Source organism: Sinocyclocheilus grahami, unplaced genomic scaffold (genome assembly GCF_001515645.1).
Source record: "Sinocyclocheilus grahami isolate Dianchi unplaced genomic scaffold, SAMN03320097.WGS_v1.1 scaffold222.1, whole genome shotgun sequence".
Classification (NCBI taxonomy): Eukaryota; Metazoa; Chordata; class Actinopteri; order Cypriniformes; family Cyprinidae; genus Sinocyclocheilus; species Sinocyclocheilus grahami.
In genome coordinates, this window is record NW_015505401.1 from 2,277,678 (window position 1) to 2,290,183 (window position 12,506).

General features: G+C 36.8%; 1 protein-coding gene across 1 annotated transcript in view; it reads right to left on the minus strand.

The window, feature by feature from the left end:
• pde11al (phosphodiesterase 11a, like) overlaps window positions 1-12,506 on the minus strand; it is a 25,899-nt gene that overhangs the window by 3,418 nt on the left and 9,975 nt on the right. Inside the window, exons 3-14 of the mRNA XM_016287528.1 lie at window positions 11,598-11,687; window positions 11,239-11,379; window positions 7,638-7,702; window positions 7,381-7,501; window positions 6,041-6,116; window positions 5,898-5,965; window positions 5,657-5,749; window positions 5,428-5,478; window positions 3,899-4,045; window positions 3,580-3,687; window positions 1,521-1,630; window positions 60-150 (exon numbers count right to left, since the gene is read on the minus strand). Coding sequence (XP_016143014.1) covers window positions 60-150; window positions 1,521-1,630; window positions 3,580-3,687; window positions 3,899-4,045; window positions 5,428-5,478; window positions 5,657-5,749; window positions 5,898-5,965; window positions 6,041-6,116; window positions 7,381-7,501; window positions 7,638-7,702; window positions 11,239-11,379; window positions 11,598-11,687 — 1,161 coding nt within the window. The remainder of the gene's footprint in view (window positions 1-59; window positions 151-1,520; window positions 1,631-3,579; window positions 3,688-3,898; window positions 4,046-5,427; window positions 5,479-5,656; window positions 5,750-5,897; window positions 5,966-6,040; window positions 6,117-7,380; window positions 7,502-7,637; window positions 7,703-11,238; window positions 11,380-11,597; window positions 11,688-12,506) is intronic.

Sequence of the window (12,506 nt, forward strand, 5' to 3'; positions counted from 1 at the left end):
AAATTGACCTTTATTCTGTACTGCTCAGTACTGAGACCTGACCTGACAGACATGCTCACCTCACTCTGCAGGATCATGACGGCGTGGTTGAAATGATGATGCTCAAGGGTGGCAGATGTTCCGTACAGCAGCGCTAGCGCTGACCCAGACCTTTGGGAGCACAACAGAGATCAGATCCAGAACAATTAGCACATTATGCTGCTGTACAAATACACAGGTCACGCTAAATAGACTGCACTACAAAAAAAGAAAAAAAAAATCACGTCATTAGCATTGTGTCTTGTTTTCCAGTAAAAATACCTTAAAACAAACTATATTTACTTGAGAGGCAAAATTATGTAAAATATTTTTTAAAAATGTACTTAAAGTGAATTAAGTTTTTTCATAATCCATTGGTAAATTGGGTAAAAAATGTATTCAAGATAAATTCTCTGGAAACGAACTATAGCATCTTATGCAAATTTCATTCTCAGATATACTGTACATCTGTTTAAAGGTTTGGGGTCAATATGTGTTTTTTTTTTACTAAATTAATGCTTTTATTCAACAAAGATGCATTAAATTGATCAAAAGTGACGATAAAGACTATAAAATAATTGCGATTTCCCAAACCGATCTCATAGCAATTCATGAATATTTTACGAGTTCCCCAATTCGTATGAATTCGAACAAATGAAATGACCTACCCTAACCCTGCCCCTAAACCTACCTGTCACTGGGGTCTAGAGTAGACAAATCGTACAAAATCATATGAGTGAGTTACGAATCCAAATGAATTAGCCACCTCGTAAAATACGTATGAATTGGTCGTGAGAAGCACCAAATCAACATATTCAAATGATTTCTGAAGGGTGCATACTGAAGACTGGAGTAATGGCTGCTGAAAATTCAGCTTTGCATCACAGGAATAAATTACATTTTAAAATATATAAAAATAGAAAACAGTTATTTTGAATGCTAATAATATTTCACAATATTACTGTTGTTGCTGTATTTTTAAACAAATAAATTCTGTAAATAAATAAATTCTGCCTTGCTGAGCATAAGAGATGTTTTTTAAAAACATTTTAAAAAATCTTACCAATCCCAAACTTTAAAATGGTGGTAAATGTTTCTTGCTTTAAAAATATTTAGACATTTGAACTGGGGGAAAAACAAAAGTAAATTCAAATAATAAAATGCAAGTAGCCATGTAAACATGCAGAATTAGGATAGCAAAAAAAAAAAAAAAAGACTTTAACCTTAAAAAGGGAGGAGAAAACACCTCCCATGTTGGCGTTTAAGGTTGTGCAGCCAATCAGACACTCCAGAGAATTGGCACAAATTGGTCAGTCAGTAGAAGTTAGTCATATTAGACAGATGCCAACATTGGCAGGTTACATGATATGCCTCATCCATGAACAACTTTACTTTTACATGACAATTTTAGTGCTATGTTGGTACTGTTGGGTCATTATTTGATGTGCAATGTAAAATCTGGAGCCACTGACGTAATTTACATTGACAGACTTTTGACTCACTTTGCCTGAAAGGCGTTGTTTGTGCCACGATGGTCCAGGTCATGGCAGAAACACCCAACCATAAGCGCAAGAGTCTCGGTGTCTGTCAGCACCTCCTGGAACCCAGCAGTCTGGACCACAACAGAGAAACCTACTACCGCAAATCCTCCAATACAGTGATTAAATTATGGCTTGAAAGATTATTATTGATTTAAACTATGTGCATTTACAGCTTCTACCTGAGAATGTCATTAGAGGGATAGTTCACCCAAAAATGAAAGGTATTTACTGACTCCAAACTCTTATGACTGTCTTTTCCAAAGGTGTTTTCTCTGCCATACAATGAATCTGGATTGGGACAGGGGATGTGCTCTAAAAGCTCTAAAAAGGCAAAAAGCACCTTAAAGGGTTACTCCACCCCAAAATGAAAATTCTGTCATTAATTACTCACCCTCATGTCGTTCCAAACCCGTAAGACCTCCGTTCATCTTCGGAAAACAAATTAAGATATTTTTGATGCATTCTGAGAGCTCTCTGACCCTGCATAGACAGCAATGTAAGTAAGACGATCAATGTCCAGAAATGTAGCAAGGAGATCGGTAAAATAATCCATGTGACATCAGGGGTTCAACTGTAATTTTACGAAGCTACGAGAATACTTTTTGTACGCAAAGAAAACAAAAATAACGACTTTATTCAACAATTCGTCTCCTCAGCGTCACCATAGCGCCATTTTGGAGAATATCCACTGAACGCAAACAGCGTATGCTATTCTGTGTCAGCTGCACCACACGGATACGTTTTCTACGTTTATTCACGCATTGATTTGAACGAAAACAAAGTATCCGTGTATTCTCGTAGCTTCGTAAAATTACGGTTGAACCCCTGATGTCACATGGATTATTTTACCGATCTCCTTGCTACATTTCTGGACATTGATCGTGTTACTTACATTGCTGTCTATGGAGAGTCAGAGAGCTCTCAGAATTCATCAAAAATATCTTAATTTGTGGTCTTATGGGTTTGGAACGACATGAGGGTGAGTAATTAATGACAGAATTTTCATTTTGGGGTGGAGTAACCCTTTAAAACCATCATAGAAGTAATCTATATGACTTGTGCGCAATATAAAATTCAAACAATAACGAACAGAATTAAAGCCGTTATTCACTGAATATATAGCCTTCACTTGTGAAAATAAAGTACACTTTAGCATACTTTTAAAAGGAGTACTTATTATTGAAATAACATACTTCAAAAGTGAACTAAATGTAACATTTCTGGACACTTGCATGATAATTGCAATTAAATGAAAATGTATTACTGTTAAAATGCATTTATTAATCAAAATGCAATCACCTGAAATGTGAGAGTTTTTTGAAGGCACTTAACTAGGACTTAAGTACATCTTAATATGCAATTTCGTAATGATTTCTATGGTTTTAAAATATGGTTATAGTATGCTGCTGAATGTACTGACAAGGATTTGTGATAAACTAAAATATGCTTTAACGCCATTTCTATTGAAACTTGCATGTCATGCATTAAAATATATCTCAGTTAGGCAAGGCTCAGTTGTAGAGCATTGCGTTAGCAGCGCAAAAGGCCGTGGGCTCGATTCCCAGGGAACACACATACTGGTAAAAAGATGTATAGCCTGAATGCACTGTACGTCGCTTTGGATAAAAGCGTCTGCTAAATGCATAAATTATTATTATAAAATAAGTGTTGAAACATGTCAAAAGATTGTTAAGAGATGATGCTGTAAATAAATACAAATCACTTATTATATCTTCAAGTACTGTTTTAAAAAAAATACTTTTAGGATTTGAAGTAAATAACAAGCTCACATTCAATATACTTAAGCACACTCCTTTTTCACAAGGGTTGAAGGTCTTATTTGACCATTCACTTTCATTGTACAGAAAAGAGCAGCTTAAACATTCTACTATTTTTGTGTTCCACAGAAGAAGAAGGTTTCGATTAAATCACTAAGGGTGAATAAATGAGGACTTTTCATGTATGAGTGAACTATCAAACCACATATTTCAGGCCACTTGGATCATCATCTGTGACTTACGGTGATCATAACAAACATGCACTGCGAGACGTTGAAGGCATGCCTCCAGTTGTGATAGGCTACGGTGCGGTAGTTCTTCCTCACGGTAAGCAGCCAGTGGCACAGCACCTGAGCAGGAAAAGAAAGGCACGCTGTAGTATTCACACCATAGCTCCAGACCCTCCCTGTGTTGCCGAAACCAGCCTGCAGCACAGTCTCTCCCCCAATCCATAACCCAGCGCTCCCTGCTTCACACAGCATACATATGTAAGCAGCATTTCACTCTTCCAGTCAGTATAGGGTTGGCGTTTGGCCCCCGCTCTGATGGGGATTGCCTCACCTCATAATCAATTTTGAATTTCTGCACGACACCGAGCTCCAAAAACATCCGCAGGGAGGCAGTGATCATGGCGTCGTTGTCCAGAGAAAAGTCATTAAAGTGGAACTCATCGATCCCGAGCTCACTGCTTAGGGGAATCTTAGCAGCCTGAGACAGGAGAGGGGACAATCTCAGCAACTCCAGTAGCAAGGCAATTAAACACCAGAGTAGAGCCTGATCCACTGAGGGCTCAAACAGAAAGAGTATATTACACTCTGCCATTTCAATTATTAATACTTCATACCAAGTCTGGGACCCATCTATAAATTTTTAGGAAACGTTGGGGGCTGAGATGTTTTTTACACTTCTATCTCTCTAATGTATGAGTTTAATTTGAAGTTTTCATCACGCCTCTCTGGAGAAAAGGTTTCTATATGCTACTGATCTGGGAATCTTATACCAACCTTTTATGGATGTGTTGTATCACACTTTGCAACACTACAGAATCTAGCTCAATCATGCTGTAAAGATAATATCGCACTGGTCATATACAGTAAGTTGTAATGCTGTTGATATTAAATTCAAATGTGCTTTATTGCATGACAGACATTACAGCGTATTGCTAAAGCATTTGTAATATTTACAATGAATCAGATACCGAATGAATAATTTATAAAATTATCAATTATAAAATAGGTAATTAAAGAGTGGTTTACTTTTTGCTATAGTTATAGTTTATTTAAATAGCTTTATTTCTATGCAACAGGACTTATAATACACGAAATAGCATGTGACAAAAATAAATTTTAAATGAACATATGTCTTTTTAAAAAATTAGGTAATCAATAAAATCAATATTTTTTGTTGTTCCTTTGACACATTTTTTATTTCTTTTTTATTTACTTGAAATACAGTATACTGTTCAGGTGTCTTATGCTCACCAAAGTTGCATTTATTTGAAAATAAGTATACAGTAAAGTAACATAAAATGATACAGCAAAAATAGTAATATTGTGAAATAGTATTACAATTTTAAAAAGTTTTCTATTTTAATATATCTTAAAATATAGTTTATTTCTGTGATGGCAAAGCTGATTTTTTTTAGCATCATTACTCCAGTCTTCAGTGTCACATTGAAATCAGAAATCATTGTAATATGCTGATTTGGTGCTCAAGAAACATTTCTGATTATTATCAATGCTGAAAACAGTTGTGCTGCTTAATATTTTTATGGAATCTGTGATACATTTTTTAAAGATTCTTTGATATACAGAAAGTTCAAAAGAACAGCATTTATTTGAAATAAAAAAATTTGTAACATTATAAAAAATGTGTTTACTGTCACTTTTGATAATTTTGCATCATTTCTGAATAATACTAAAAAAACTTTACTGACACATGATTTTTGAATGATATAGTAAATAGACCATGGTCAATAATGTTTCAACATCTAAAACTTTACATATAAATAATGAATTTAAAACATTAGTATATTTTCAGTGCTGAGGAGTCTAGTTTGTATGGACTTAAATTACATATTTTAATCTTACCTTCAGTCGATCAACCTCTGCCTTGGAGCATGTGGCATGATAAGACAGCATCTGGAAAAGACAGAAACAACATTACACTGTGCACACTATGTAACCATACCACACATGCACAATACATTCTCTCTACTGGTCTGACAGATTTACTGTATATGCAGGCAAAAAATTTTACTATTATGTTAATGAGCAGTTTAAAACATAAAAAGAAATACCAATAAGAGATATTACTCACATCTAGAGCCACAGACTGCTTGGCCCAAGTCTTTTTAACCTGGTTATACATCATTGTGTTGTTAATGCCCAGACCACAGAAAATAACAAATGCCTGTGAGGAACAACGGAAATTAAAATTACTCATGCGTATGATTTATGACAGCATCAGTAATGTAAGTAAGTATGTAAGGCTCTAATTCACTTATAAAATATTGATTGGCCATTTTATTCCAACATCAAATATTTGAATTAAGTCACACCTCAAATAACCTTTGATCGGCATCATTAAATGTCTTCCTGTCCAAGCGATTCAGAATCTGGGCAACACCTAATGAAAGTAAGACATTATTTTAGTTGTTGATTTTGTGGGTTTGTATATAAGCAGTTGTGTGGGGAAACTCACCAATAATCTGATGTGTCCGATTCCAGATGGGGACACATAAAACTGATCTGATATGAAAACCAGAAGCCTGGTCCGCCTGAGTAGGAAACACAATGCTTGCATGATACATGTGTGTGTGTGTGTGTGTGCGCGTTTTTGTGACAAATGAGGACATCAATTTGTATAATGACAAAGGTATGACATAGGTATTACAAGGAGAAGGTGACTTTTCAGGACATTACCCCATGTCCCCACTTTTCAAAACGCTTATAAATCACACAGAATGGAGTGTATTGAAAATCTGAAATAGCACAAAGTTTCCTGTAAGGGGTAGGTTTAGGGGTAGGGTTGGTGTAGGGCAATAGAATATACGGTCTGTACAGTATAAAAACCATTACGCCTATGGGATGTCCCCACTTTTCACAAATGTAAACCTGTGTGTGTGTGTTTGTTTGAGTAGACTTGGGTTCATATACATGCTTAAAGGTGCTAGCACTCTTGTGAAAAAGAAGTGCACTTAATTGTATTGAATGTGTACTTTTAGTGTATTTTTTCCCTCTCTATTTCTCAATTTTTTTCTAAAAATTTTAGCTCTATTTAAAAAAAAACCTGTACTTGGAAATAAAATAATTTTGATTTTTTTTTAAATGCCACTGAAGTGTTCTTAAAGAAAGTACACTTTTATTCCTAACTTATTCCTTTACACATAAAAGTGCACTTTGTAATCAAGCCAAATTACAGGCTTTACTTTAAAATACATTTCACATCAGTTTTAATATTTTTTTGTCATTCTTTAAAGAAGTACATTTATTTTGATGCACTGACTAACATACTTATGCACATGTAAACTACTTGATATATTTAAATAGACGAAATATTTTAAAAGTTTCAATAGACATGCATTTACGTTTTACTTTACCATAAATGCTTGCCAGTACATTTGGCAGTACACTAATCAATTCGACAATTAAAGTTATTCAAAGTAATTATAAAATTACATATTAATATGTACTTGAGTCCTACCGAAGTGGGTAAAAAAGCACTCTTAAGTTAAACTAATTGTATTTAATATTAATTGTATACTATAATACCTGTTCATTTAATTGTAATGCAAAACATTACAGTCAGCCTACACTTAAGTATATAATTTTAAAGCATATTTTTCCATAATAAGTACTTTTTTTTTAAAGTATGCTTAAGTGTACCTCTTTTTCACAAGTGCATACTACCTAGATGACTGCTGCTAGTATGCTTGTTTAGACTCAACTGGCAGCATGAGAGAGATGTGTGCTTGGAATCATACTTTGGTTTGGGCCAAGTGATCAGCATGAAACTGGTCTGTGAGGGTGTGTTCTGCTCACCTCAGCATCAAAGCGGGGATCCTGACAGACGTCACTGATGTTAACAGGCAGCCCGGTTGATGCTACCAACTCAGCAATGCTGTTATTGATCAGCCAGTCCGAGCAAGACACCTTCTCCATGCTGACTTTGTCAAATGCACACACATACACACAAACACACATACTGAGCATGGTATACATTAGCTGGCATCCCGCTTACGTTACATATGCTAAAAAATAAAATTTAGCAGTTTGTCAAATTAATAGTCCTGTCTCACCTGATGTCATGATCAACGCTGCACAGTGGAGACATGAGCTCAAACGTCTGGGAGAACTTTACTACCTATGAATACAGTGAGAGAACAATTAGGTTTTGATATTTTCTGAAGAAAATTTGAGCAGTGTTTGCTGTAAAACACTTGCTGTAAAGCAATGCTAGGGTCATTTCAAGGTGTTCATGGTGCCCTCTACTGGATGAACGGTACACATAGTCAGTGACAACTATGCACAAAATACAAGTCACCTGCAAAGCAAAAGCACAGACTGTTTTTTTTTTATAAAGTCTAGCTATATGGAGCACTACAGTGATGACGTATTTTGTAGGCCAACCCAGAAATTAACATCACCCAGATTCCCTTGACAAAAAGTTCAATAGGATTTGATTTTTCCATTGGCTTTTGAATTGTTGAGGAATAAGCTATATGACCAACAAAAGTTTAAAATTCTTAGATGTTAAGTACATCATGATAATCTTCACAAATGAAGACAACTGTTATGAATTTTGAAGCCTGAATAAAATCACCAGAAGTAAAAACTACAGTCGCATGACTTTAAATTGACAATCACTAAGCTTCTAACAACTCTTTCAGTCTTCATTAAAAAAAAAAAAATTAAACGTTTGAGATAGAATAGTTTGCAGGAGAGTGATTATAAATACAACGAGGCTGTAAAAGTGGACTTAGATGCGTAGATGTGTCTTCCTGTTCAGCGTAATGACGCTTAATGTCCTCAACAACCTCTTTATTCCCATTTAGCTACTTGTTAGAAACCAACTTTTTAAAAAGCTTTAAAAAACCACAAAGTGGTAATACGGATGTATTTAACGTCATACATGAAATCATCAAAATATCTTAAAGGGATATTTCGCCCAAAAATGCAGATTCTGTCATTAATTACTCATCCTCATTTCGTTTCAAACCTGTAAGACCTTCATTTATTTTTGGAACACAAATTAAAATATTTTTGATGTAATCCAACCTGACCCTGCATAGACAGCAATGCAACTACCACATTCAAGGCCAAGAAAGGTAGTAAGGACATCGTTAAAATAGTCCATGTAACATAAGTGGTTCAACCGCAATGTTATAAAGCTACGAGAATACTTTTTTGCGCAAAGAAAACAAAAATAACGACTTTATTCAACCATTTCTTTTCTTCTGGGTCAGTCTTCAACGCGCCTTCACGAGAGTATCATGATGCATGCGTGTGCATTTCTCCTTGTAAACAGGTTTGGAACGACATGAGGGTGAGTAATTAAAGGGGTCATATGATGCAATTTGAATTTTTCCTTTCTCTTTGGAGTGTTACAAGCTCTTGGTGCATAAATAAGATCTTTAAAGTTGCAAAGACTAAAGTCTCAAATCCAAAGAGTTATTCTTTATAAAAGTTAAGAGTTACCCACACCCTCCTAAAACACCTCATTTAAACACCCCCCCACATGTCTACGTCACTGTGTGTGAAGATTTGCATAATGCCGCCCAAATGTTCATGCAAAGAAAGAAGGCGTAACTTTTATTCTTGCTGTAGTATTGTTGTTGCTGCCGCCGCCATGTCGTGAAGTCGCTCTGTGTTTCGTTGTGAAAGCGAAACTACTTAGTTTGGCCTTCCAAAAGAGGATGATATCCGCTTCGTCATGCCTAGAGCTGATCCGTGCTGGTCGCTGAGGAAATACATCAACTTTGCGCTGTGGATCGCCGGATTGGCTTTCACCGTGGACGAAGCGGAGTCCAGCCCGGGTCGTCAAATGTGGTTGCCGCAAGCCTCCTTCTTCGAATCCGCCAGCCGCTGCTCACTCTAGCCCGCAGTGTGTTTCGTTGTGAAAGTGATTGTGAAAGCGAAACTACTTTGTTTGGCCTTCCAAAAGAGGACATAATGTTTCTATAAAGTGGGGCAGTTCCAACTTTGCAAGGACAGTCTGGCGCTTCTGACTCACAGCCTGTAAGTAAGTTTTTTATATTTAAAGAATTTGCCACAGATGATTGAAACGCGAGTTTTAAGCAGTGTAGAGTAGGCTTGTTGTTTGTCATTTCTCCGTTCACAAATGCAGACATGATTTTATGTTTACACGGCACAATATGCAACGCAAAGCGTAAAAACACAGTATAAGTCATTATAATCAGTAATTATGTCCCCACTGGATGCTACATGAATGCGTCGTTTGTAATGGGTTTTATTGGTTTTGTCTCGTAGTGCAACACAGTATGGTAAGGGGCGTAACATTTCCGTCACACGCTTGAGGTATTCGGCCAATCACAATGCACTGGATAGCTGGCCAATCACAGTACACCTCGCTTTTCAGAACGATGAGCTTTGTAAAAATCGACACGTTTCAGAAAGGCGGGGCATAGAGGAGAAACAATAATGTACATTATGTGGAAAATAATGTGTTTTTTGAACCTTAAACCGCATAAACACATTGCATTGCACCAAATACACAAATTAATGTTCTTTTTAGCAACATCATATGACCCCTTTAATGACAGAATTTTTATTTTTGGGTGAACTATCCCTATAAACCTTTGCTAACCAAACCAACAGAGCCGATCCTCCCTATACGCAAAATACGCAAGCTGCGTAGGGCCCCCGAAACACCAAGGGGACCCCTTGCACTCAAAGATGATTTAATTTTAGTTTGTTTTTGAATTCGGCCAGTGGTTATGAAAACATGAATGATCATTTCTTTTAATGCAGTGCACTGTCACACTTTCTATGTAAAAATCAGTCAAACCATGTAATGTAAATGTCTTACAGTCTTGCTCGAGACTAAAAACGAGTTGAAAGCGTACCGAGCCGTGGAAGCGACACTGTTTCTCAAGCGCTTTCCACAAGCACGATTCGAGACGGAGTGAAACACGGACAAATGCGTTTCATTCATTTGTTCATAACCACTCATACACTCATACCCCCCCCACATCTAGGATCGGTCTAGGATCGGCACTGCAAACCTATTACCGTGTTTAAATAAAGACTAATGTAAAAGCCAAAGAGAGGATGCCCAGCTGAATTAGTTAAAGGGTTACCTTCGTTCATCTTCGGAACACAAATTAAGATATTTTTTATGGAATCTGAGAGTTCTCTGACCCTCCATAGACAGCAAGGATATTACCATGATCAACGCACAGAAACGTAGCAATGACATCTGTAAAATAGTCCTTGGTGACATAAGGGGTTCAACCGTAATTTTACAAAGCTACGAGAAAACTTTTTGTGTGCAAAGAAAACTATAATAATATAACTTATTCAACAATTCTTCTCCCCGAGTTACTGTCTGCTGCCATTTTGGAGAGTACCCCAGAACGTAATCAACGTAATCAGTGTTGTTTACATTCAGTAGACAGCGCACACATGCTGAACGTAAACAACGGTGATTACGTTGATTACGTTCTGGTAATATCCTTGCTGTCTATGGAGGGTCAGAGAGCTCTCAGATTCCATCAAAAATATCTTAATTTGTCTTACGGGTTTGGAATGACGAGTAATTAATGACAGAATTTTCATTTTTGGATGAACTGTCCCTTTAAGAATGGTGGAAGGTGGAAAGGATGGAGAAAGATAAGAAAACACACAAAATAAGGATGGACCAAAAAAAGGCGATCTCACAGGAGAGTGGATGTCTTCTAGCAGAAGCACAGAGCAGCGCTCACACTGCAGCAATGTCAGCGCACGCTGCATGATCTTTCTGACAATCTTCTCCAGGTCCGTCTGCTCCTCAAACAGATCATTCACCACCTCCAGCAGGGCCTTGAGGAACATCAGCAACAGCTCGAAATGTATTCAGATAACACAGGCCTTCAAGCAGATTATTAAATATTTTAAACCTTGAAACCTGAGGATTGTAAACAAGCTTACAAAATCAAGCAGCACACTGTCTGAGACGCCTAGAAGTCTAGAGGCAGATTTAAAAATCAGTCTGAAAAACTGGGTTTTATTCAGCAACATTTCTGCAGGTCTTGACTCACCCTGCTCCTCTCATACTCCTTGCGGGATTCGGAGAAGAGTTTGGCGTTGGAGATCGATATTCCACAGAATGGTAGATACATTTGAAGCACCTGTAGAGAGAAGTGTGATGCTTTCAAAGCTTTAGTTTGATTGATGCATGACGGTGAGATATTGAGAGGGGGGGGAAAAACAGCAGAAGGACTGGAGGCATCACATCAGTTCATCAGTTTATTTCTAGGGCATTTATAACAGCACAGCCTGTGTATCTGCTTTCAGTGCTGCTTGGCATAAATAATTCTAAAGAGAAATGCTGTGCTATTAATTACTATCTATAGAGAGCTGTTTTGAAGCAGCAATGAAAGTGAAGGGCTGAGATGTGCGGGTACAGACTGACTTGTGCCCAGAGACTGCAGTACTGGATCTGCTACACTGAAATGTAAGATTCTGAGGTATGACATTCACATGTGCTGATTTAGCCAATGACAAAGATGACCTCTGTTCTGAGAACAATTTAGAGCAGGTGAATTCCAAATGGTGGTATTGCACCCTTGACAGGCATGGGACGTCATTTTTAGGGGTATTCCAAAAGAAAGTGAATAACTAAATTCCCTTCATTAAGGACCTTTTCACGAATGGTATAATAAGTTCACTTCAAGGAATTTTATAATTTATGGTCATGTGATGACCTCCAATTGTTACCTTAAAGGGCTATTTCTACCTGATTTCACTCATAAAATGTAGCTTTGTTAGTATAAATTACTGTATTTAGGTTGATTCAACAAAATTAAATAATATTCCAGACTTAAAATCAGTTAATTTAGATATTTCTGTTTTTAGGTTACCATTTTTTTTCAGGGTAAGAACAGCTAATGGGATGAAGGACGCCGCATCACATTGCACCGGAAAAAAATAGTAACCTAAAAAAAAAT